This window comes from Paralichthys olivaceus, chromosome 3 (assembly GCF_024713975.1).
Source record: "Paralichthys olivaceus isolate ysfri-2021 chromosome 3, ASM2471397v2, whole genome shotgun sequence".
NCBI classification, from domain to species: Eukaryota; Metazoa; Chordata; class Actinopteri; order Pleuronectiformes; family Paralichthyidae; genus Paralichthys; species Paralichthys olivaceus.
Genome location: NC_091095.1, coordinates 5,773,848 through 5,801,185, shown reverse-complemented (window position 1 = coordinate 5,801,185; position 27,338 = coordinate 5,773,848). Strand labels below are relative to the sequence as shown.

Sequence of the window (27,338 nt, the reverse complement as noted above, 5' to 3'; positions counted from 1 at the left end):
CTCTCTCCCTCTTTCTCTTTCATTCTGTCTCACACTTTTTGTATTCTACGACGCTGGGCCTCACGCCCCCAGAGAAGGGCCTGGTTCTCGGGCAAGCTGTCGCTGATAATGGTGGCAATTAATAACATGTCATAATCCTGCAGAGAGAGAGAGAGAGAGAGAGAGAGAGAGAGAGAGAGAGAGAGAGAGTGTGTGTGTGTGTGTGTGAGAGAGAGAGTAGCCAACAACATAGACTAGGGGTGTGTGTTTCAGTGTGAAGATACACTTTTCACAGTTTTGTGATTAGATGTAAGAGAATGTTTCTTTTTTCTGTTTAAACATATAAGTGTCTGTGTATGCTCAGATGTGTTTACATTTATGTGTGTGTGTGTGTGTGTGTGTGTGTGTGCATGTGTGTGTGGCATGAAAGCATGTTCTGTCACACAGTGAAAGAAAAGTGAGAGGCAGTCCGTTTCTACAGCTGCAGGTCTTCAGTACATCTAATACCTAGTGGACACAGGTGTTGTACACATCTGAGGTCACAGCTTCCTACACTCACACACACCCATAAATATACACAAACACACACATATACACACAGGGCTTTAGAGTGTCGGTCCACTGCCAAGCCACAGGCCAAGTCACACTATACTGGTACATAGCTGGAGATAGAGTTAGACGGAGCAGAGCGAGTACTTGCTGCTGCAGCTCGTTGGTCTCGGCCTGCAGGGGCTGCAGATCATGCATCAGATAAAACCACATTTCTGCACATTACATGAGGAGTGTAATTTGTCATTCGACTCAAAACCAAAGGATGCTACATCTTCTGAGTCCCATTCACTTTATGAATGGTTATTTATTCATTAAAGGTGTGACAGTTTATTGACCATTCTGAGGATTGATTACCTTGAATTAATATAGAGATATAACAGAGTTCAATAGTATTATACAATGTACCGATATCTATTTTATGAGGAACAATGAGTGGTACAATTCTGAACTTTATTTTGAAAATACAGAAATTTCAACCTATAAATTGTCCACAGTTGATTAACAAGTGTGTTATGGTCATATAAACATGCAAATAGAGGTTAATTACCTAAGTGAGCAAATACCGTAATATTTGGTTTATATGGTCATTTATATTAGTTTATATTTCCTATATAAGCGATGGTACAGTTATTTCAGGCAATGACAGCTTTTAGCTTGGATTTTGACAAGGGTTATACACATACTATACTGTGTAGTAGGATGAAAATGATACTTCAACTTGCAGGGGAAAACAAGAGTGGGATTCTCCTTTCTATGTGTTGTTGCTCTATATACGTGCAGCCATCAGTTCTTTCTCTCCAGGTGCACAGGCATGTATAGACACTGCAGGCCTGTTGTGCCTCCCCTCGCCTCAGTGCAAACTACAGCAGACAGGTGTGACTCTTTCTTAAACACTGAATTATACAGATTGACAAATCTGTAGGTCAGATGCACCTATTGACGAGCTGCACACAGACTCAAGACGTAAGAATACATACACGTCATTGACACGCAACAGCTTGACTGGATCAATCATTTTCCAATATCCAGGATTGTTCGGACTGATCGCAGCATTCGAAAGGAGCTGTTAAACAAACTTTTTCAGCATGAGATATTAAAATGATTATTTCCTCATCAGTTAATCGATGTAAGTTGTAAGTTTTGTTCTGCTTTGTTCATTATTTCTTAAAATTTCGCCAAAAAGAGCTGCTTCAATTTCAAAGGCCAGCTTCCTTAAATTCAAATGGATATCATCCATCCACATTTATTCCAAGTCTCGGTGCTGATGATGATGAAGTCCATTTCAGCCTCTTTCTTTCAGTCTTCACTTCTTCTCGATCCTCTGTCTCGGTCCCTATTACCTGTCTTGTGGCTGAGACTGATACTCATAGAAGGAACTCCCCTCCTCTTGGTTTGAATAGAGTCCAACCCCTTCATCCCTCTGCACCACTGAAGTGTTGATTTAGTCACATACCTGTATCACTTCTGCAAAGCTCCCTGCAAACCCTGGCTGCCCCTGCCCCAAACAGGCAAAGTTTACAAACCTCTAGCAATTTGTACACTCCTATTAGTGGCCATAGGAGGTGCATTAGTAACTGTCAGTGCGCCCTGCCCGATGCACTGCTCTCATTTGACCGAATTCATTCCAGTGGGTGTGTCCCAATGGCAGTGATATATACCCCCTGTGATTTTACTGATGTATAATCACTCAGTGCTCTCACAACCCACAGTTATCTTTACCTCAATAGGCTGAGGAAACAATAAGAGCGCCATACATAAGCTTTCAAAGAGGTTGGGGCAAGAGGGGGGGTTGTTAGGGTGTGTGGGCGTGCACGGTCGGGGGATACTGTACTGTGGTTAGGAATAACAGGGGTGTTTGTGCATGTAGCTGTCCAGCCGGTGGAGATCGAAAAGAGATGGAGCCGCTGTCGCCGAGGGAGGAATCATATTTTATTTGGGAAGATTTGAGGATTGACAACTGGATCTAAATGGGTTCAAGTGATACTGGTACGACAAGGTTATGACCACTGTGCTCTGGGGGTTGAGAGAAAATCATTCCAGTCAGAGAGGAGCTTTTCCTTAAGGATTCTGTACTCTGAATAAAGCAGCTGTTAAATAATGTATCACACACATCCCATGTTCCCCATAGTTCCTAGATCCTTGTGTTAGAGTATGGATATCACAAACCCATGAGTTGATCCAGGTTTGGACAAACATTTTGAAATGATATCAAGGTTCTGGTCACTCTCGGTCACGTTGACTAGGCTATCTACTTGATTTTTTACAGGGGCCTGTAAATGGAAAATATTGGGCTTGGGCTGGGTTCAGACATAAAAACAGAATCCCTGTCCATGGTCAATCTTATATCCACAGTCCACATCCTGTGAGTCAAACTAGTTGATCAATGACAAAAGTAGACATTCATGGTCAAATGCATATGTAAGGTGAAAATGAAAAAAAGGATTTACTAAGCTTGGGACACAATCATTTACTTCCTGTCCACCATTTTTATAGATTGCAGAAAAATGAACATACTGCAAACCTTTTTATCACGTTTGATCAGTGTACAACCACTGAAGTTCTTCAAGGAATCTGAAGTAGAAGCTTGGGTACCTGTAGGTCTATACTTTTATTCATGTAGACTTACAGCATTGTCACACCTTTTGCTTGGCAGATTTGTTGTTTTCACATTTTCAAACTGGACACTGTCCAAAGGGCAGATGGGGCAAGGTCGATGCAGGACTGTCCCACTTCTGTATCCTGGATCTTGAATGCTGCTGACTTTGGTCTTGTTTTGATGATATTTGGAGTCGAGGCAGAAGTGTTGCTGTTTATCATCTGTAGCCTTGAAAGACTTAAAAGAGACAAGTGTACGAGCAAGAGTCAGGAGATCAGAGGGGCCGTTGCTCGATCAAGAAGTGTAGTTTACATGCATGGTACTGTAGGCACAGACACTTGGACCAAATATACAACTGGGACTCATTTATATGAATGATATTGTTGAGTATCAAAGTATACAAAAGACAAAGCTACAAAAAACTGCTAATTTGAACCCAACTCATTTTTACCAAAGCTGTAACCCGATGGTTTCTTCACATGTGGAGCAGCGATGGTTTAGGTTGGGCTTGATGGGTATGAGATGGAAGAGGCTGTCTGGACCAGAGCTGTCCCGGTGATTGTGCCTGGCTGGAATTACTCTTCACCACAGAAGTGGGAGGTCTGGGATGAATGTTCACCACTGTGCATCTCCGATTGGCTCCACGTTGTTGTTGTGAAAGTACATTCTGTTTTTTCCCTGTGTGCCTGAGATGCTCCTCTCATTCCTTTTGCTGAGTGTTTGTTATTCTTATGGCATGGTGGACAGCACTCAGTGAGAAAGATACATGAGATTCATCCTAGCGCCCTCCCGACCCTAATGCAAAACCACAACCTCTGCCCCGCCGAGCTGTTTCCTCGCAGCCCCTTCATCTGCTGTCTCTCTATTGCTCTGCATAGCATAGCATAAATCAAACCATGCGGGAGTCGCTCCCTCTCTTACTCAGCCCCTGAGTCGTCTGCCCATGTGATATTGTTTTCAAAGATTTTGTGGCATTGTAAATAGATAAACACAAGCAGAATCTATCAACGCAACTTGAAGAGGGCTTCTGTAATCAGAGTTCCGGGCCCACGGCCGGCGAGGGCTATCTCCATTTACCTTGGGATAAATCCATTGGTGTGACCACCACAGGCGCGCTGGAGGGACCTGACAAATCACCCCAGTCAGGCCAGGGGGCTGCAGGGCATTATTGGCCTGGCCTCTAAGTGGTCTTCCCCTTCAGCGGAAAGGATGGGCCCTGTCAAGCACAGCCAGATTAAAAAGCATACTCTGAAAGAAATGATTTGTTATTAGAGTATGCCCTATTGTGAATCTTTAAGAGCGGATACAAGTATGTATGACAGTGGTGGAGGGTGAGCCGTGGGTGTGCTAGAGGGGCCTGTATCCACCTGCTTGCTTTTGTCCATCTCTCTTGCTTCCTTCCCTCTCACACTGTGGGATTGTGTGAATACATGTATGAAATGGGGATTTTAAGTGAAATAGGGCAGAGTGTTTGTATGAGGGTGGGAAGTGAGGGGGTTGAATTGGATGAAAAATTCTATTAGAGCAGCGAATGGGGTTGTTGGGTTAAGCACAAGCAGACATTATCATTTAGAGAACTGGGGAGTAGCTTGTGTGTCGGAGGGAGGGCAGTGTTGTCATCAGTGTGTCTCAAAAACACAAATACACAAAAATAGAAACCTCACAGCAACACACACACACAGAAAGAGACACTGAGCAGCATGTAGATAGGAATCTAATGGCTTTGTACTTGGATCCTATACATTTGATGTAGAGTTGACAAAAAATGAGGAACGCGATGGAAAATGAAAAAGTCTCTGTCTGGACCTGTTCAGTGTGTGTGTGTTATATGTTTAAAATTTTAACAGATTTTAAAAACACGGGAGTCCAGAGACATAACGTTGGTTATTACAGGTCTACAACAGGGTTGTAACTTTATATAAAAAACACAATGTGGAGGCATGTGGGGGAAAATTAAATATTGAACCTCAAATGACAAGTTCAAATTTAATATCTACAATCTATAAAAACATCCAGGTTGTTTGCCTTGTTGTACGGCAGAGAGCTATTGACCATCAACTGTATAATAAGATGGACGACACAACTTTTTGGACCCGGTGTTTGTGCAGTGGCGGTTGTGGAACGAAGTGAAGTGAGGTCGCATCCATACACGCGTGCATCCATCGTGAAGTTCGGCGTAGTTGTCGATCATGACGTTTCTGTTTTTAATAATGTCCCATCTGCTATAAAAAACCTGTTATAAACTGTCATCCACAAGGTAGCGATCGAGATTCTTTGGCTTCACTTTTGGGGAGCTGTCATGTCGTTCATCTTTATATACAGTCTATGCTATTGACCATCGGTAAACTAAAAATACAGGCGTCAAAGCCCAGGATGGTTTTTCATTGAGGCCACAGTGTTCACCACTGAGTCTGTGGTCTGTGTAATAACACTCAGGATATCAACAAACTGTATTTACTCTATATTATAAGTAAAAACCGTGTGAATTTAAATCATACTGTCGTTACAAATGTGAGTGTTGTGAAGAAACTGATAGGGTAGGTGTTTCATTGTTCCAGGACTTATAAGTAATAAAGAATCATCTGTAGTGTGTTTTTCAGTCACTTTTCAAAGGCTACTTGTACAGATCATAGGGGAGTTTGTGAGATATACGAGCTCCTGGTGCACTGACAGCATGGTTAAGAACAGGGCCAGGGCTGAGAGAAAATAAACATTATTTCTCTGCGGTTTACCTGACGTTTGACTTTGAGGGCTGAGATTTAGTGACACTTTGGCACCAAACAATCTGTAGACACACAGCAGTAAATTATTTGAAGGTTGGGGGGTATGCACAATCTTGCTGACAGAAAATATTAGCTGCTTTTTTTCCCGCCCTTGTGTATGTGCATACACGAGAGTGTCTGAGCGAGAGACACAGAGACACAGGGATGGAGAGAGAGGCCATGTGAGTGTTATATTGCCTGTTGTAGCCATTTCACACCTCAATGGTGCCCTATTGAAACTCCTCCAATGGACAGGATGCCCATTAAATACATTTCATTTGTGTTTGCATCGTTTCATTGAGTTAATCCTAAATATTTATTAGATGTGAGCAGTAAAAAATCTGTTCGTTGCAAAACTAGCCAGCAAGTTTGACACTGGGGAAGGAGGAGGAACAAGCCTGTTTTTCCACGGAGAGTTTCACCATCTGTGCTCCGACACTGAAAAGATACCACCTCCCCCTGCAAAGACAAAGCTCTTAAAACAAATGAAGCTGCTCCCATTTCATAATGACATTAAAAACACCCTGAGAGGAAATTATTTTCCATGATTTTTCTTTTTACCCCCAAGGAAAAAGAACAAGAACAAAAAGTGGGAAGAGAAACAAAACAGAAAGTAGAAACAACTGTGCAAACATTGACTTAAAAAAATATTCAGTCTGAACACCCTTTCCGAGCCACACAAACATTTGCCAATCAAATCGAACTGTTTGCAGATGAAATTCACAGTTAGGGTCGAGGGCAGTGATGAGAAGAAGGGAGAGGGGGAACTATTTGTCATCGCAGGGTTACTCTGAGGTCCAGGGAGCAAGGCCTTTTATCACTGTCTGCGACGCACACATAAACACACACACACAACGTACGCACACGCACAAACCTGCACTGTCTCTGCTCATTCCTGACGCTCATCCTGACACATACCTTCACATTGCTACACACACTGAGACAACACAGCTGGAGGAAGGACTAAAGGTTACAGATTCTACAGAAATGCAAGTGAAGTGAAGGTGTCTGACGCAGCAGCTGCAAAAGCTGATAAATACAGTACGTGAGCCCAATGTACTGAAAAGAACATATTCCTTTTAATTACAATTTTAATTGATTCCCCAATGTCGTGAGGAATCAACCTCTATTTGAAGGTCAAAAATTGAAGATGCCAGTTTTTAAATTTAAAATATTTTTTTAATTTGCTCTCCCTGCTAATTGGTATCCAGCACGTCTTTACAGGAAGATTTTTCCATTCGGCCATTGACACACATTCATTCAGTGCACTTTGTCTAGCATACATCACTCATACAGGTAACTTGCCCAAGGTCACTTCGGCAAGGGAATGGGGAAAACAGGTGTTAAACCCCCAGACCAACCATGTTGTCAGCGGACAACCCGCTCTACCTCCTGAGCCACAGCCACCCAGTAATTTGGCCAATTGTTCTGGGGACATCACAAGGTGAAATTATGCATAAGGCTACAATACGTATTTACCTGCATTGTGCCTAAATAATATATATATATATATATATAGAGAGAGAGAGAGAGAGAGAGAGAGAAAGAGAGAGTCGCACTAAGTTAAGAGAAAAAAGGCACATTTTCATATAGTTTTTTATTTTTTACGTGATGCTCCTCTCACTCTGTGTTTCAACGACCTAAGGATGGACAAGTGTACCTACCCTCCATTACAATGTGAAAAGGCCCATGGAGCATGATTGAAATTTGCTTTATTGCCTTATATGCAATTTTGTGGCCAATCTAGTTTATACATTGTTTGGCTGAGCCAAGGTATAACTGCTGTGGCAGAGATTACCTCAGCAGAAGTCGAGCAAAGGAAAGAGAAATGGTAGCAGATGGAGGATGATAGTGGCAGACAATCTTCAGGGACTATTACCTTAATACTCTCCTTCTCCCTCTCTCTTTCTCACTGTTTTTGTTCTTTCACTTTCTTTTTCTCTCTTCGTTCAGCGTTCATGCTTCACTCCAGCTCCATTCAACCCCTAATAGAGTATGTAGCTCAGGGTTCATCTGCTTTTTCAGTGTCACTTCAGGGTTTTCCCAAGGTTTCTGGACGACTTAAGGTTCATTAATGCTGCGGTTACAAATTAAAAGAGATGTACTCATTATATATGCATTTTAACACCATTTTGGACCATTTGCATGAACATAAGCGAAACAGCATTATGAAAATAAAGCCACATGTACCTGAGACATAGTGATATTCACTTCTCCTGGTATTTTGACGATTTTCTGTTTGCAAAATATAATACCACAGTGTACTGCAACATTATCAAGGATGAAATAGTATTCTACAATGGTACTACAGTAGATCAGAGTCATGGGGGTGATGCCGACCATCATCTGCACGCCACAGCTGCTTGGCTGTTGATGGCCTTCTCCTGTTAGCTGTTATCTGAACGCAGAACAACGTGATGTAGATCTCTGGATGTGATAGACAAACACTTTTGGTTCTGATTGTGGGTTTTGGTCATGAGACAAGAACAAGTGAATCAGAAATGGAAAAACAAACCCACAGTTTCTTTAAAGGATCTTTAAATCATTGTAATCTAAACAGACGTTTACAGGGTCTTTTATTGTATTACATGTATTATATTACATATTACAGGATTGACATGATCTAAGAAAAGATATTTTTAAAGATGGCATATATCCTTGTGGAAAATTCCAGCCTATAGACAAACAGATGCACTGAAGCCTTTAGCACATGTACCACAGGGAGGAAGAGAGAAGGCTTCCCGCTCGTCCACCCTGCCACACTTACCTTGAGCTTATTAGCCTATAAAATCATCATATTTGGTCCCTCTGTATTTGTTTGATTACATTTTCCTCCATGCCACTGAGAATATGTGAGATGTTATGTTACACCCTATTGATTACCGGTGTTAATTAAAATTTTAATTAAAGTTTTTTATGGTCCGCGTTTCACTTGTTATAATAGTGCAGGGAGAGGAGACCCCCGCCTTCATAAATCTTATCTTTATTTGCTGCGGCTGGCCATCAACAAATACAACTGTGTACATAAAATTTTACTAACATTGATTTTGAAAATATTAATATTACTTTAAACGCTGGAGATGTATTATTCAATTTAGAACTGCGAGGCATAAAACCCTGGTGCTATAACTCAGTTAATGAACGGGAAAAGTCCATTACAAACCTATCAGTAGACGCATCATCTCATCTACATAAGCGCCTGTGATGGAAGCAGAATCATTTACTTAAAGCTGCACAGAAGACTCCTTTAATAACAGCAGACAACGTACTCTGAAAGTGGTGCCGGCTCAGATGAATGGATGGTTTTTCCCCGTGCCTTTCGAACACGGAGGACATTATAAAAATCTAGATTTCATTTCTGCCTCGTGCATCTATCATGCAGATCACTGTGTATCACTCCACGGGTATCATTTAACATGAAAAACACCCAGAGTCACATAACATAAGCCAATGTGAAGGTTTAAGTGCAGCAGAGAAATCGATGTGCCTCTCCTTCTTTAAATACTCGCTTTTTGTACTGTAATGGAACTAATTCTGTCGCTGCGTAATTGGCTGATATGACAAATGAAGAAACATTTACCACATCCAATTTGTTGGACAAACTGTTTCTTCAGATTCTGATGCAGCCATGTTTCCTTTCCTTCCTCTTATTAGCCATCACAAGACCCAAATAGTATGTCTGGGGTCTAATTACATTTATTGAATGTACTTGGAAGAATAGCACTGACGTATGTTTACTTTATATTGTAAGTAACACAGTTACTTAGAGGCCCAGTTAAGAGGGAAATTGCCACAAAGCAGGAAATTAAATGACAAGAGGGAAGAAAGGGAATAAAGAGCAGAAGATATGTGATGACAGAGACACATAATTGAGTGAGCAGTAAAAGCAAGAGGCAGACAGACAAGGCTCTGTACTGGCTCATCTGTACCCAGCAGTGTGTGTTAATTAGAGGAATGTGAGGTTTAAATGAAGTGCTGAGTAGCGTGGAGTGGTAATGAACAGAGATTGGCCTGGCACTGGGTAATATGCTGGAGGCCTTATGGTATTTATGACCCAGGGGGTCTCTGCTTTATCCCTGTCTTTCTCAGTTCTACCCTAACCCAAAAATGACTGTTCCTTTGCATCCTTTTTAGTCATTCATGTTTACCTTGTCTTTATCCTTCACAAAATGGTGAGTTTAATTTGACCAAGGTGTTGTGCACGTCCAATAAACCTTATATAATTACACCTTTGAAACATCAGCCGCTTAAATTCTGCACGTTCTTCTTTTCTCATCTTTTCTTCTTTTGTATTCGTCGGCTCACTAAATAAATGTCACAGAGTAGAGACAAAGACGCTTCACAACATTTGGAATATCCTCCACAGGGTCTTGGAGCAGTGCTGCATCACTTTCTTGTTAAGTTGCATGTCAGAGGGAAAAAAAGCAAGCAAGGGGACACTTAATGAGAATTCTGTGTTTGCTTCCAGTGTAAATTTGCTGGTTTTAGGACTTTTCTCAAATTAACCAGAAGGTCCTTCATTCTTAAAGTTAGAGACATTATTAAGATAGATGATTTGGCTGTGCCCCTCTCGGTTTAAACCCCCCCTACTCCCTCAAACATACTGTTCTCTTCCAGGTCAGGCTGTGAAAAGAGCCGTCCTGTCGGGAACGTCTTCCCAACGGGACGGCGCCACAGGGGGCATCATTGTCCCCCCTGCCAAAGTCCCTCCCACACAGGCTTGACTGATGTGTCCCCGCATTGTTTTCCAGGAGGATCATTGAGATTATTGAGTGGCATGTTGTTTTAAGGGCTAAGCTCTAACCGAATGAGTCCATTGTGTGAGCCATTCTGCCCTGGGCTGCTAACAGCCCAGGTGCAGGGCCTAACAAGATGGAGTCATTTACAGGCTCTATGACGAGCTCAGTGGTGCTGTGCTCAAACGACACTTTGAGTTACTCAATTACAGAGCACCCTCGATTCAGGATTCTTCTCTGAAGCCTTGTGAAAGCCCAAGGGCGATTTTCAAAATAACATCTTTATTTTCACTCAATTGAAATGATAATATTCTTAAAGCAATTTGACTGTTTGTTTACTTCAGTGAAAGCTGGTAGTTTACTGCTCTTGCTGGTAATCACGTCACAACAGTGTTGAGTCTGTAATTATGGAGTGGTGTAATTGTGTTGACACAACACAACCCCAAAACAAACTGGGAAGCGCTGTAGTAGATCAGTAATTAATGTAGTTCAAGCAATGTACGTCAATTTAACCCAAGGAGCGTAACAATGTCTACAAGGTAACATACATAGAATACATCTATATATTTTATAAAGGAATGAGATAACTGGAAAAATTCTTAGATGTGGACGTGGACGACTCCGCATCAATGCAGTGACTTCACGTAATTAATTCAAGATTTCCGCTACATTCATCTTTGTTAGCAAACCTAAACTACCTGATTGAAGCTGAGTGCTGACGTCAGTTTATTCTTATAAGGTGATGTAAATTTGTGTCATCTGCATAATAACATATGATTTTACTGTTTGCTGCGGTAGTGGGAGCATGTGGTTTTTAAACAGAAGAGGCCCCAGAATGGAGCCTTGGGGAACTCTCCATGTTATATTTGTTCCATCAGATGTTAAATACCTCTGAAAATAGCTCCTGTACTTCAATCTGGATCCAGACCGGTTTATAAATGTTCCAGAAAGTCTTAACAAGAGCAGTGTCAGTGCTGTGGTTAAAATCCTGAGTGGAAGACATCAAAACAGTTATTTAGAGCCAAGAAGCTGTTGAAAAACAGCTATGTCAATGATTTTGCTTAAAAATGGCAGATTTGATATGAGCCTATAATTCCAGCAGATGGGAATTCAAATGGATACTTGCTAGATCCATTACATGGCACAAATTCAGCCGACGCACTGAAAGACACACACACAGAAAGGGATTCATTTTTTCACACACACACACACACGCACACACACAAATACACACACGCTCTCATATATAGGGACACATATCATAAATTCTCACTCACTCACGTACACTTAACGTGAACTGTGTCTGATCAGCGATTTTTCTAGAGGTGAGTATTGACAGGCTTTGTTATTCATAGCATATTCAAGCTATTATATTTTCTCCTCTACTGCCATAATGTTGCCAGTGTTGCGGAACACATTGGTAGCTATCATTCGCCAGCTCTTTTTAAAAAACGTCTTGAGGCGTGACATTATTACCCATGAGCCATAAGGAGCCTATTCAATGACCAAACAGGGCTGGTTGTTCCTTTTATGGCTGCCATGCTCTCCGTGTGCGCCAGGGTTCAAAAGGGCATGGCCTCCCTGCCCTCGCAACACACAGCCACCATCTTTTTATACCTCCTTTAATCGAAACACCTTGTACTACATCAGTTATGCTTTGGGCAAATTAAGGTCACTATATTGATTTCATATTTGTCATTATACGCCAGGCACTGGTATGCTCACAAATCGTCCTTTTTACCTCGTCCCTGCAGACATGTATCCCCCATTCTGCAGTATATCATCCCTCGTAGAGCCACATTTGTGCAGGCAGTGCTCTGATTCTTCTGCTGTTTGGGTGTAAGAGAGCTTTCTTGGCTTGGGCTAGAGTTACTTTTCAAGGCTTCTCCCAGGAGTCACTTAGTGCTATAAAGGAATCCAGTTGGCCAAGTGCTTTAAACATAGATTTGTTATCTAGCATTTGTCAGAGGTCAACGGCAAACAAGCCCTTCAGTGGCCATTTAACTCTGCCACTAAATGTATTATTTATTTATTTTTTTGCAGCCTGAGTTGTCTGTGATTAGTAAATATCTCAAACCGCTCTGGGCCACTCGCACCCAGCTCAAAAACGGGTAATTCATAACAGGGCTAAAAGGTCACGTCAAGTGGCATGTTAGTATTTCACTTAAACTTTGATTAAAGATTTTTGGAAAAGATGGGAAAACGACTTAATATCAGTGTGGTCCTCCCTCTTCTACCTCTGCGCCCAGGGCTCTATATTTCCTGCAGAAATCAATAAGGTGGGAACTGAAGAAACTATTGCTGCGCTCTCTCCGGGTGCAGCGCTCATTCATTCATCCTCAACCTCTCGAAATGTATCATAGGAGTTCACAGGAGCATACGAAAACAGACAGAGTTTTTTTTTTTTCTCTCATCTTCTCCGTCTCAGGTTCTCCACATCATCACATAAAGCAAGAACCGGTTCCACATGAAGAAAATCTAATTTTTTTATTTGGATGTGCAATTCCCATTTATTTTTAATTAAAATGGTTGTCTAATTTCTTTTGAGAGAAAAGAAAAAAAAACTGCATCGTATGCAATTGCTCCAATTTTCCTGACAATAACCAATTTTTTTTTTTTTTATACCCACGTTATTTATTTGATGCACCCAGGTATCTTCTGCAGTTGAGGTTTTATATTTGGGCTCAGAAACTTGCTTGAAAAGATGCAGTAGTTAAAAATTTAGTTAGGTTTGTTTATAATCAGCTAATTGATCAATGCATAAATATGTCTGAGGCTGCTTTTAGTCATGCAACTACTTCTGGACAAGAGTGACTGTACGAAGGAACGTTACAGTCTGAGTCAGTTGCTCCTGAAACGTTTCCTACTAACCCACTAGTAAAATGTCAGAGGGGGCCCATGTGAAAAAATAGATCCAAAAAAGATACAGATGTCACCTTGGAAAGACAACAAGAGTCCAATCTCCTGTTGTGTTCTTCATATGTGAAAGACAAACACTGGAAAATGTCTGAAAACAACTTTATTGTTTCACTGGATTTTAAACCGAGCAGCAAAATAAGCTAAAGCCACTTATTTCTCAATCTCAGCCTATTGTTACAGAGTCCTACTGTTTCAGGCTTTAATTTCTTCGTACAAAGGTGAAGTAAACAGCACTCTCAGTGTACGTTGAGGCCTCAGTGGTATCCTACAGCGGAGACTGTCATGTTTAACACTGTGATGCATTTCAGTGTTTCAAGGACTCATGTGAAAGCAGCAATAAGGAGGCACAAGAAGAGCAGCAGAAAAACACATAGAGAACAAGTAGCACACAGTTAAAACAACTGAATACATGCATCAAAAATAATTGCAGTACTATAAGAAATACTGAATTATTCTGTATGCAGAGTGCATATTGCACACATGCATGTTCTCACATTTATCATGTTGCATTCAACACACAAAGGTTTGATGCCCGAGGCCTGGACAGGCTAAGTAGGCCCTGTGGCCCTCTCAGGAGTAATAGAGCGATAGAGACAGAAGAAAGGGGGGGGGGGGGGGGGGGTTACCCAGATTCTCTTTCTTTCTTTCTTTCTCTTTCTTCCTTTCTTTCTGTATCCTTCTCACTTTCTTTCTTTCTCTTTCTTTCTTTCACTTTCCCTCTCACCGCAGCGACTGTACAGCTGACCGTCGTGAATGAATGTCCACCCCCATCATGGATGGGTGGGTGGTGGGTGTTACAGGACAATTTGTTAGCCCCTTGTTGATTTACTGTAATATGAATGTAACTGTATGCACACTCAGGGGAGTTGTGCGCCAGCTGCAATTACTGCTGACCCCAGTGTAATGGGAAACAAATTTGTGGGAATATCGCCGACCATCCGTCTTTATTTACGTGCGTTAATGAGGTGGTGTGTTAAAGCACTGCGAGCCGATTCAGGAGGGAGGCTTGGCCGGGCCTTCAGGCATGCAGCAGATATAGACAGAATAAAGACCAGGGAGACAGGAAGTCAGTCAGCAAGGCAGATAGACAGACAATATTGAAGAGGTGAGTCTAACTGTGAATATGAGATAAGTAAACTAGTGGAAAACATCACAAACAGACAGGTAGGAAAGCAGCGAAGACAGAAACTCTATCCACGCAACAAGAAAATTTAATCTCACAAATCTTCTGACAACAGAACAGAATATATATTTAGCATTTTTAAATCATAGGTTGTTTATTTGACTTCCACCCTGATTAAATATGCAAAACTGTGAAATTCAGCATGCCCAGTAAATTATATTGAATTGTACATTGAGCTGATGGCATAGTCTAAAATGGATCAATCGCTCAGCGGCCCCACTGCCTCTTATTGATCTCACACCACGAGATGGATGCTTTCTCCAAACCTCCTGCAAGCTTCCTCTGTCACAGAGCTCTCTATTCTCAGGACACATGCACTTCTCCTTGTTACGTTATAATTTTGCAACTGATATTCTTGAAAAAACTGGAGTATTTTAGATTCCTAATCAACATCCAATGAAATATATGATCATTCATTGTTTAATTTTAAAACAGCAGTAGCCAATTATTTGACTATTTATTTTCCCATTAATCTGATTTGATGATTTCAATAACAGCTTTCACCCATTATACACTAATCCATCCACTCATCAAACACTTTAGTTTTATGTATATTTACTAAGCTAAAACTGAAAATCACCAAACAGAAAATGAGACAATATCGGATAATATTTATTATTTAATAACTTACCTCCTCTAAATCAATTCCTGCACCCACTTGTTATCATGAAAAAACCCCACAAATCACTAAGGAACAAAAATCTCCTTTTAAAGATAGAGGCCTTTGTGAGTATGTCCCTGTAAATATATATCCTCCTCTCTCTGCACGCCCCACTGCTTTCTGAATAAGCGTCACTAAAGCGGCATTCAGGAGGACATGTTCCTGTCAAAGATGCTAAACCATGCAAGTCGGAGCCCGGGTTCCCTGCATGAGTCCCCCTAAATGAGATGTCCGTGGGGATAATAGGACGGCCGGCTTGCAAGCTATGGCGCTCTGTGTGGCTCTTTTCATGCCAATTAGACTCTGTGATATAGTCACAGCAGATGCACTGGCAGCTCCGGGATGATCAGCGGCCTGGTCGCAAAACACGGCTGGAGACAAGACGGAGGAAAACAGAGGCATTCTTTGTACATTGCACAAATACTTTTGGTTGGGAGCTCTTGTACGGAGGCTTAATGATTATTGAATAAAATCATGAGTAACTTTAAGAAACTAAATTATCTCTGTCTGTTGTGGATGAGAAAGTGTTTATGCACATTCTGTGTTACTGTTATATTCAGATATCATATTTATAAATCATGAAGGAGTCTGTGGACTTTTTAACAGTCCTCGAATATGTTTGACCGCTGACTCCCTTCCAAGCTGGTGATTCAAATTTGGGTTAATTTTATTAGTATTTTAGTTTATGCATGGTTTTAATCCTTGCCCTTACATCTCTCTAGCTCCCTCTACTGTCCCCCCTACCTGCCCTCTAGGTGTTCAATGTGTCACTGAGAACATTAACCCTGCAAACAAAAAGGAAAATGGTCTGTAATGGCCCTAATGAAGTGTGACAGGAGCACAGACCCTACCCTGCTGACACACAGGGCCCCCAAAATTGGATTAGTGATTAACCGTGTTGTCCCACACTGAGTCAAATCCCTGTTGCGACATAAAAAAAACGCTCGGTGCCCGGTCTGTCGGGGCCTGCCCTGCTGGGACAGAGACGAAGGGGCCCCAGGATTAGAGAGCGAGGAGGGTGGGGAAGAGGATGAGGTAGAAGCTGATGCCACTTTTACACAGACTGGTCAATGCAGGAATGTTGCGTCTTTATTCCGCCTCTGAACATTATCGTGGTGCGTTATTGTTTAGCGTTCTCTCCAGCAGGAGAGACCTTCACAGAGCCAGAGCGACATCTGTGTAAAGATTGAAAGACCCTGATGCTGTTGTGTTAAGTGTCGTGCCTCTGTTTCCAGGGTGCTATCATACATGGGGGGTGGTAATAAGGCAAATGATTCTGTTCAGTGTAAACACGCAAAGGTGGTTTAATGATGGATTCTCTTCACAGTGACATCACATCATTTCTGTTTTAAAGGAGCCTTAAAGAAAGAAAAGGATGCAGAGGACAGGACTGGATGACAGCAACAAGATAGGGGTTGTCCCCGGGGCTCATTGCACTGCCGTGTCTGGAGGCCCCACTGTGCAGTGAAATGAGAAAGGCTGTGTGCACCTGAGCAAGCCCAGGAGGGGCCCGAGGCGTTGGGAGAGCTTGAGCAGGAACATCCCCTCCCTGGTCCCCTCCTCCATCCTCCTCCAAGCCACTCCTGACATATATCTTGCCGTGAGACAAGAGCGCCAGTGCAAATCAAACCCACCACCTATAAATTACCTCTTTCATTCTCCCTTTAGTTCTTTCTCTCTCTCCACCCCCTTCCACCTGCCCCTACAAATGCTCCCTTTTTGCCTGTACCCCACCCCCCCACCCCGCCTGACTCCCCTCGACATGCGGCTTCCCATTGCAATATAAACTTGGCTGTCAGAGGGGCAGTTGCGATGTGGCAAACTTGCCATTGTAACGGACAGCTTGACAAATGCGGAGGGGTGGCAGAGCGTTGTGGTCCACACACTATACCTCCTCCCTGCTACCCTCAGCGCACTGAGGAGAGGAGAGCAGGTGATGCAAGGAGGACAGGAAAAGGAAAGGAAGAAGGAGAGGAGAGGGGGCAGAGGGAATTGGGGTTGGGGGAGGTGGGGGCAGAGATAGAGAGAGTGACTTTCAGAGGGATAATGAGCCTTTGAACGATGGCTGAAATGTTGCAGTCAACCTGCCCTTCTGCTGCTGGGTAATTAGGTAATCAGTAAAGGCCTAATTATGGGATCAAGGTGCAGGGAAACAATTAGCAGAAAGTATTGCCACATAAAACGGAAATTTACGTTCTGCCAAAGCATGTTTAATTCCTGGACGTGTGTGTGTCGTCCTTCCTAAATAACCACATAAAAAGGACATTTCCCTCGCCTCATACCTGCCAAGTGAAAAGGTTAATTTTAATGACCCAGTCGGCATTTGTGAATAAATATGGGGATTTTGTGGGTATATGATCAAATTGAATTTTGAAAATAATCGTGGAATTTTCCAGTCTTCCCTTTAAATGCATATAATCATTGTGTTGAAAATCTTTAAGAGCCTGCTATTATGCGTGCCTGCATGTGTGTGTGTGTGCAGGACAATCGTGGGTTTGTACTGTGCAAATAGATGTATTGTTAAGTAGCCTCATTGGTTAAGTGATTGCAATTAAATTGTGTTGCAGGGCCCCCCTCTGACACAGCAGCCCTGTGTGCGCTAGAATTTGGTTAAAGAATGGAGGCTTTGCTAAGACAAGAGGCAGGGAGAGGAAAAGTGGGAAGAAAAAAAAAACGGATCACTCAATGCACTCAACAATGCACTGGCAGCCCATACAAACATAAAAAGGGAGAGGAAGAAAGAGAGAGCGCAAGAGAGAAAATTGAGCTTAACAGCCTGATTCTTAACTATTATTTATCCATTATGGGGGGAATGGAGCCGGAGCGCTGTGCGGGAGAGGATTAGAGAAGATTTGTGGGCTTTACAAGGCCCTGTCCTCCCATCCGCATCGCTCCAGCTCCCAGGGGCTCCGCAGCCAGCGCCGGCTCAGCTTGTCTGATCATTTATCCATAATTAGAAAATTAATATTTTAGATGGCGCTATGATGAACCCATTATGGTGATGGGCCCCGATATCAATTATAACTTCAATTTCAATTTCACTTACAGCCACGGCAGCAAAATGGCTCCGGGTGGCGGAGTCGAGTGATGGGCTCGGTGCCACGGAGCATGACGAATACAGATCACTGCACATTAGGATGAGCAATTATTTGAACATGTATAAAAACTATTTACAAGCAATGTAATTGACCAGGGTCAGGGGGAGATGCAGGGAAAATGGACAGGTTGACAAATTTTTGTTCTTACCAACAGAAAAAAAAGGGATTTATTAATTTCTTTGAGGCTGTAATTGAATTTTTGAGAGGGGTTTCTTGTTAAGTCTCTCCTGTGGTCCGAGGCACATCTCCCACTATGACCTTACATACATCTAACACCAAAGACTGTCTGCCACCCCCATCTACACACACACACACACACACACACACAGAGAGAGGGATGAAACACCCCCCAGAAAGAATAAAAAAATAATGCGAGGTTCAGAGAATAAGAGAGAATAGAAGAGAAGGATGTTTTATTTTCCAAACTATCTTATCTAATTCTAAATGGAAAGTTTATATAAAACTAAATCATAATTTCCAACATAATTTTAAATAAAGCGATACCAGCACATATATTTGTTTTGTATTGACGCCTTTTGGCAAATTAGCAAACATGATATTGATTATTTCCGTTCATTTTGAAATGTATAATTATATTTTTCTGATTTATTGAATATCATGTTAGCAATTTTCTTTACACATTGATCCATCACGTCATTCTAGTTATCCTATATTATAAATATATAATAATCATATTATACCCTACATGTCATTATTTTATAAATATTTCATAGATTTTACGTATAAACATTTTTTTTTTTTGCCAGCCGGAGCTGCTTCTAATGTTTCAGTGTATAAAGTGAGATTATAATTCATCATTCATCCCCATCCGACCATAGCAAGGAGGGGATATTACTATCTCACTACTGCTCCAACAAGGTTAGATGAATCCCTGTAACAGCCCTAATCATACACACACTTTATCACTGAGGCTAAACCACTGCGCGTTAATTATGTAGACATCACTCAAAATACACTGCTGCACTGGGCTGTGCACCTCGGAGAGCTCATTTGTCAGACGTGTGTGTCTCTGGCACAGAAAACAAAAGGTCAAGCGGATGGACATGATTTCAGATTACCTGCCTGTTCCCTTCCTGGTCCTTTTGGAAAATTTGTTTTGTCTCCCGCCTCAGAAGAAAACACCGGTTTACATAGTTGTCATATTCATGGGCTTGGGTGTGTATTAACTCCTGACGGTTTTATTTAAGTATTTTTTCTCCATGTATAAAAAATATCCCATCTCAACTAAAACTAGGCAAAATAACATTTTGAATATGTATGTTTTTATACTTTGTTCCAAAAAAATTTGTGAAGAGTTGTCAGGTTTTCACAGTGAAGTCAAATTTTTTGTTTTTTAATTTTTTAATTTTGACCTATAACAAAATCCCAACCAATCACAACTAGTAATCCACTACTAATTATTTCCCGTCCCGCCTTCAGGCCTCGACCCGCACTTTAAACCCCCTCCCCTCCTCTGCCCTATAGGCTTGGCCCATGTTCTCCCGCTCGACGCCTTGTTTTCCTCGTGTCAGTTTAATTGTTCACTGTCAGGGGCAGAGCAGCGGATAACAAGCTTAGCAAATGATGTCTGCTGTTGCTACACATTGATTAATATTTTACATGTTATTATCCTCTGTCCATTACCACAGCAAATTAAACTATAAATCACCCCCTCTGCTGGTGTCACCAGATCATAAATTGTCTCTCCCCCTAGCCGCACGCTGTGCCGTACCGTGCCATGCCGCGCAAGGTCTTCTCTTTGGTGAGACAACAAAGTGGGGAAAGTGCCTGTGTTCTTTAGCCTGAGTTATGGACCAGTCGCAGTCACCAGATACATCAGAGTCGTGAAAAACGAGGAGTTTGTTCTGCTATAAAACAAAAAGAAAAGCAAGCACCCCAGTGTAAAAAGTTTGTACCTGTGAGAGTTGAAAGTAGTTTTATTAAAGTAAAAAACAAACATGCGCGAATGGAGGTCAAATTATTGGTCTTTTATGCGTCACAATATATTCTAAAGTCATAAGAAAACTCATGAAATAAACAATTTAAAGTGGGTATTCATGATCTAATGCAGTAATTTGAATGCCAATGCATACAAAAACATACAGAAAAATATTATTCAAATGTATTCCCAATATGTTACATCTTTATTTGCATTGGTTTATAGTAGCAGTCTGCTAAAGCTGCTACTGATAAACACCGCTTTACTTCAGACGGAGCTGCCGCTGCTGTTAAATGGAAATTCAGATGGAGCTGTAGATAAATATTTTTTCCCTGACTGTTTAGACCCATTTCTCCCTGGATATCATCTAAGATATCAGATGACCTTTCCTGCCTTGTCATTTTTTTTCTCATTTTCCCCACGTCGGTGGGAGGGATGCAAAGGTGCTTCACCGGCGGCTAGAAATCAATTTATACAGTCCCGCATTGCATGTAGGGAGAGATGGGACAGAGCGGGCCTGATATAATGACACGGCCAATTGCATTGTGTTGGGCTCCGGGGGTCAAGTGGGGTCTGAGTGTACCACGGATGCAGGCTTTGTTCGTGCGAGGGGCATTAGGCAGGAATTACATAGCGGGGTCAAATGACCCACACCCGAGGAGGGAGGCAGCACCTCGAGCTCCCCCAGCCCCCTCGTCATCAGGATGGGGAGATGAGAGTGACACGGGATGACACTCCAGGAGGAGGGGGGTAGAGAAACACACCCACTAAACACTTCACCTACTGATAGGTGCCGTTGACCCTTCCTAAATCTCATCATCGTCCCAACGCAGGGGGAGATGGCGTGGGATTTTCTCTGACATCCCCTTCTATACCTATTTCACACCCTCTCATCCGGACTCCCAGCCGCCGTCTCGCTCTTCTTTACTGGCTCACTCATTTGTATACAGACGCATACACCTTGATTTATTTATCTATCTGTCTGGCGGATGTAGCGGATGTCCCCTGCTGAAGATGGCAATACTCACAGACTGATCCCCACTAAGCCTGCTTAGCATCTCCCAGCAGATACAGTCCCTCTGCGTCTTTCAATGATTTATCAATTTACAATGTTTGCTAAGATAGCTTTGCTGTGGCGTCCCAGTGGCTCAGCGGGGTACAGGCGCAGCGCATGTTCCTGACGTGTGCTGGATTCAAACGCTGATAACCTCACGCTCTTTTGTCTCTCACCTGCTCACCGGTACACTCCCTGAAAAACCACCGTACTGTCATTCATGTGTTGTTGAAACAACATGGTACACTTGTTGAAATACACTGTCTGTGTTTCGTAGGTTTGATGCCGGCGAAGGCTGGGGATGAGAGAGCTGCCAGAGGGCCCTGACCCTCGGACAGTCCAATGGAGTGCATGGATCTGGGGTTAAGTCATCTGACCTGGCTTGCTGGTCAGTCGTCTCCTTTTCCTCATAATTACTGCTCACAAAACCCAACTTTTCCCTTTTCCTGCTCTAAAATCAACACCAATCCATCCCTGAGGTGCACTACAACCTTTCTGCCACCATGCACCTGCATCTATTTGGTCCCCTGGAGTCCTTCGCTTCGAGTTATCAAACACACTTGTTTAGTTTTACTGGAACTTTTTTTTTTTATTATTATTCAATTGACTCTTAAATTGAATAAATCTAAATATTTCCATCGGACTAACAGCAACATCCACTTTATGTTTAAAACATCAGTCAACACTGCAGCAGTAAAATATTTAAACAGCACAGAAAACATCTGAGGATAGGTGTAAATGTGCTGTCACAGTGTCGACTTCAAAATAGATGGTTCACGCCGGAGGTTTGTTTTATTTTTGTCATTTTGGTTGTTTTCAGTAGAAGAGAACAAAACAAGAAATATGGGAAAGGGAGACAAATCTCTCAAATTTTGATTTAATACATGTGTTCAAACATGACAGCACTGTCAGCTGTCAGTGCATTTAAACCAGAGCTAAATCCAAACAGCTTGTTCTCTCCCAGTGGTTTATTTATTCTGATATTAGTATCATCATCATGCATATGTTACTGCTGCTGGCTGCCTCTAAAGTGGATGCAAAGCAATACACAGATAAAAAGAAATAAACAGAAAATGAGAACACACCAAAGAAGAGAGTGAAATACAGATGACTGGAGATAAAGCTGGTAAAGGAGAAAGAAATAGGGTGAAAGAGAGAAAGAGCAGAATGGCTCCTGTCAGCCGCGGCCCACCGCAGTGAAACACTAACTGTAGCGACAGGCTGATGAGTCAGTGTCTGTTTAAATGGCAGCTTGTCAGGCCTCCAGCTCTGAGGTGGGCTGCCGACCTGTCAGGGCCCTCGCCACATTAACCAGCTGACCCTATCATCCTTAACATTGCTCCGCCACCGAGCCGCCTGTCACTAACTCTGCCATTTGGCTTTCCAGAGATCTGCCAGCGAGGGCAGGCACAGCCACCTCTTAGTGTTGTTTATTGATTTCTGACCCGTCGCTTAATAGTTTTCCCAGTCCCCCTGAATGGCTTTTGTAAGCAATAGGGTTTGTACATCTCGCAGATCAATACCTTTTATATTTACAATAAAATTGAAATGGCTTCTTGGTGGGGCCCGCTGCACCTCGGCATTTGTCATCCTTCTGCAAGGGAAAACTATGTCATTATCTGAATTAAAACATTTATTTCTGATTAAGAGAGTGTCCTATCTCATTAATTTTCCCCTTTCCAATACGAGGGGAATGGAATCCTATTGATTTTTGCACTTTTTACACGTCTCCACTACTGGGAAGATAATTGAGAAGTTAGCCAGAATAAATGAAGTTTCTAGTCTTGCAGGGCGCCCAATACCTTGGAAATGTGAGGTGTTTTTGTGGGAGCAGGCCTTTAATTTTGTGCCAGCAGTAGACAAGGAGACTGAACAAATTGGATTAAGGATGGGGATGGTCGGGGCAGAGGAGGCGGTGGCTGGGGGTGGGGGTGTGTGTATGTGAGGAGGTGTAAACTCGATATTTCAGCTATAATAAGTCTTTTTGCACTATGAAGACAACACAGGAGGCGCAGATTAAAGAATCTTAAGGCCGATAATGATAAGTTGCCTCCTCCCCCAGCTTATTGTTGAGGAAGAATTGAAAGACGGTAATCAATGTTTGAACTAGACCTTTTAACACAGCGGGGCTCATTGATTAAACATTATCAAATTAATGAGACTGAATTAAGTCGTGGATGTTTTGTTTTTTTCTTGCATCCATGCTGCAGGAAACATTTGAGTGAGATAAGATTTCAATTTTCCAAACATATCCAAAGATTTGTTTTCTGAATTTTTATGACTAATTATTTTGGTGCTTGTGAATAAAATATTTAACCTAATTAAATTTGTGTTATTAAGGAGGATCTGGCAATATATATATATAAAATAAACTACAGAAAATACAAGTGTGCATATAAAATAAAAAATATATTTATTGTGAATTGTCAAGTGAAATGAGGAACTCTTCCTCTCTGACAGGTCTGGATGTCCTTATATTTAAGTTTTCCCTCTGTTTACAATCTCATGTTTCTATTTTGCTCCGTGTGACAAAGAGAAAGAGAGAAAAGTCACAGAGTTGAAATGTGGTTAAATGTTGTCCGCTCGCTGTGGCACGGCCAGTGTGCAGATTTTGAGAAGGCAGGGCCGTGTGGTCAGCTCCAGTTTGCACAAGCCCAGCGCCGCTGATATGGGGGTCGTGAGAGGGGTGACTGAACACAGCAATTGGACCTCACAAACACTGAAAGAGGCCAGCGCCGGCCTACCTCTGATGCTGCCCGATCTTGCTTCAGGGACTGAGAGAAAATGTTGTCGGACTCGGAGAGGGCATCGTCCATCATAGCCCCAGTCCGCCTGTCAGCCGGCTGATTGTGGAGGAAAAGAGAGAGTGAAGAGAGAGAAAGGGGAGAAGGAGAGGGAGGAAGAAGCCCAGGAGGAGTCCACCGGCTAGGCAATTGTAAGAGAAACGAGAGGAGAGAAAGAAATGAGGGAAGAGAAAGAGAGGAAGACAACAAGAGTATAGCCTCTGTGCTCGTCCACTGACTCAATGCCTGGCTTTTGGCCACGGGGCCCCTGAACGGTTGCACTCATCTACTCCATCCATCCATTCTCTAGCCTTACCTCTTCACTCCCTCCCCAAGAAAGAGGGATGGGTTCTAGATGTTCCCATCTTCTTGATCACTACATCCCTCCATCCTTTGGCTCTCTGAAGCTTGATCTCTCTCAATCTCTCTCTCTCTGTCCAATGATCCCCCGTCCTTCCATCCCTCCTTCATGGACAGCTGAATGTGAGGCTGATAAGCCGTGGAGTGAGTGGGGCAGCTGCCAGCGTCCTGCAGCAGAACCATGTCTGACAGGCCACTAATTCAACCGACAGAAGAGAAACCTCAACCAAACACTGCGATTATCGGCCCAAAGAAGGGAAGAAAAGTTTAGAAAATGAACTCAGAGAGATGGAGCTGGTGGGTTTATGGTCTGAGGGAAAAAATGTATTCTCTTGCTTGAAAAGGGAAAACGAGAAAGAAGTGAAGAGCCAAGGAGCGAGTTGTTAATGAGAGACTGAAGAGAAAAGGAAGGAGTAGAGATGGAGGGTGAAATTGTGTTTTGTATCTGTAGTTCGTTCTGAGATTTGTTTGTAGAGATGTTTGCAGACATGGAAAATGTCTGAAAAACATCTTTCACGTCTGGAGAACGCAGCAGGAGATTGTCGGGGTCAAACAGGAACATGACAGGATATGAAGTTTAAATTCTGCAGCAGAAAACAACGTACTCACTGTATTTGCATTTTGACATCTTTGTCTGCATCTTCTCCTGTTGTTATATTTTTGTTCTTTTTATTGTTTTCAGTTTTGCATCAGTCACATGTTAGAAATGTCATCAACACGCCCACTTGGTGGCGATGAATTCAAATAATTTAAAAAGTGAGACAGTAAAACACAAAATAGCTCCTCTGGCCAGGCATTAAAAAACCAGCGCACCACCTCTTTTCATTTGTTTATCTGTATAAACGTACTCATGGCCAGGCAGGAAACAGTGTTCAATGAACAGCTTAATTTGTGGATGCATTTCTATGCCTAGAGTAATCTAAGGAGGGATGCAGAAAGGTTGGGTACATTCATCACAAACACGAGTTTAACATAAGTGAAAAATTACAGGATTCCCAATGACCTTCCAACCAATCAGGCCTGGTAATTACACTCATTCATTACGAAGGAAGGGAGACATGGAAGAATACAGAGATGACCCTTCAGGACAACAAAAATGTTTATAGATGGGAACAAAGAGGAAAATGCTAATGGCTCGGCTATCTGGCTGGATGGTCCTGAGTCAATGCAGAATAATAATTTCCATCATGAGCCAACTACAGCAGAGAATCTCTGTGCATATTACCAGGTGAGGACAATGTCATTATACATGTATATATTATGCGCTATATTACTTTGGCAGTATTTCCTCAAAAAACACACAGAAATGCAGTATTACTACTTCTCAGAATTGTTTCTTAAGAAATCCTCTAAACTCTCACAATGTTAGATACATTTAAAAAAAAATCCTGAGTCCGCCCCCTTAATGAAATATGCTCCAGATGTTAATGAGTTCCTCCTTGGTCCGTTCTCCACCCTTCCACCAAGTTTCAAGAAAATCAGTTCTGCAGTTTTTGCATAATCCTGCTAGTAGACGATCAAATAGCAATGAAACCACAACCTCCGTGATGGAAGTAATTATATAAATGAGTTCATAACGATGGGATTAATAAATCATAAGGATACAGAGTGTTGATATTGGTCAGATGGAGAATAAAGATGATGTCCAGGTTAGTTTCAGGACGGAGGTCAGGATTACATGACTCCACGGTTTCATTCTCTAATATAATAGTGTAATAATTGCATTTGATGTGCTTGTGTGCTTTATTGGCTTGTGATTAAATGTCAGTTCCGGTGCCTCGTCTCACACCAACACACTTGCATGTAAACTATACATGTTTATATATAAATAGTTTTTTCCTGGCTAATAGCTGAAGCAGCCATGGCACACCTATTTCCCATGCACCAACAACACGTTGATTTTTTTGCTGACTTTAAATCGAATCACTGTCACGCATAAATAGCACAATGCTCCGGCACTGAACTTTCAGATTCATTCCATTTCCCAGACGACGGCATATCCGCCTGCTTTTCTCTGATTATGCAGATGATATTACTTTTTTTCTTTCCTTCGTCGATATGTGTTTAGATGTCATTTGCAGTGGATGATGTTCTCATTGCTCAGTTTACCGCGCCCGTAATAAGATCACCTGTGGTATGAATACATTTTCCCACTCTGCTCATGTATTTGGATTTGTCGGGTAAATGAGTTTCTCTGAGCCTTCGGAGAGAGCGAGAGAGACAGAAAGAGAGAGAACACATCAAGCACGTTCTTAGATTCACTTTAGAGCTTGACACCTTGGCGGTCGGTCAGTAAATGGCTTTTCTACAGGAGGCGGTGGGATCGGGTTTTGTGTGTGCACGCTTGCATCAACATCTCTGGATATCTCTCGTGTGTGCAGCCGTTGTGCCGCACACATATTTCCTCACGTTTGTGTGCGTCTCTCTTAGTGTTTTTTAGTTTTCTTTTGCATCAATAAGTGTATGTGCTTAAGTGGCCGAATTTTATAGCCACATCTACATCCATTCAGTCGCTTTGTATTCCGGTCGGCTACAGGCTCAGGCCTCAGCTGTCATTATTCCCTGTCCATCCACAGAGAAGTTATAGTTGGCAAAAAACCCATCAGGTGGGCAGGACAACGGATAATTGAGGTGATGATCGGAGCTGTTCAAAGACAATTGATAGTGATGGAGACAGGGGGAGCGGAGGAGCTCGCCGGCTGACCGAGCTCTCCGG

The 27,338-nt window shown here is 42.3% G+C and overlaps 1 protein-coding gene across 2 annotated transcripts in view; it reads left to right on the top strand.

Annotated features, from left to right (window-relative positions):
• itgb3bp (integrin subunit beta 3 binding protein) overlaps positions 1-23,122 on the top strand; it is a 121,577-nt gene extending 98,455 nt beyond the window's left edge. Inside the window, exon 8 of one of the 2 annotated variants that reach the window (XM_069521643.1) lies at positions 21,757-23,122. In XM_069521643.1, coding sequence (XP_069377744.1) covers positions 21,757-21,806 — 50 coding nt within the window. In that variant the 3' untranslated portion in view covers positions 21,807-23,122. The remainder of the gene's footprint in view (positions 1-21,756) is intronic. The other variant, XM_069521641.1, reaches the window with a different exon arrangement.
• Positions 23,123-27,338: the final 4,216 nt, after the last annotated feature.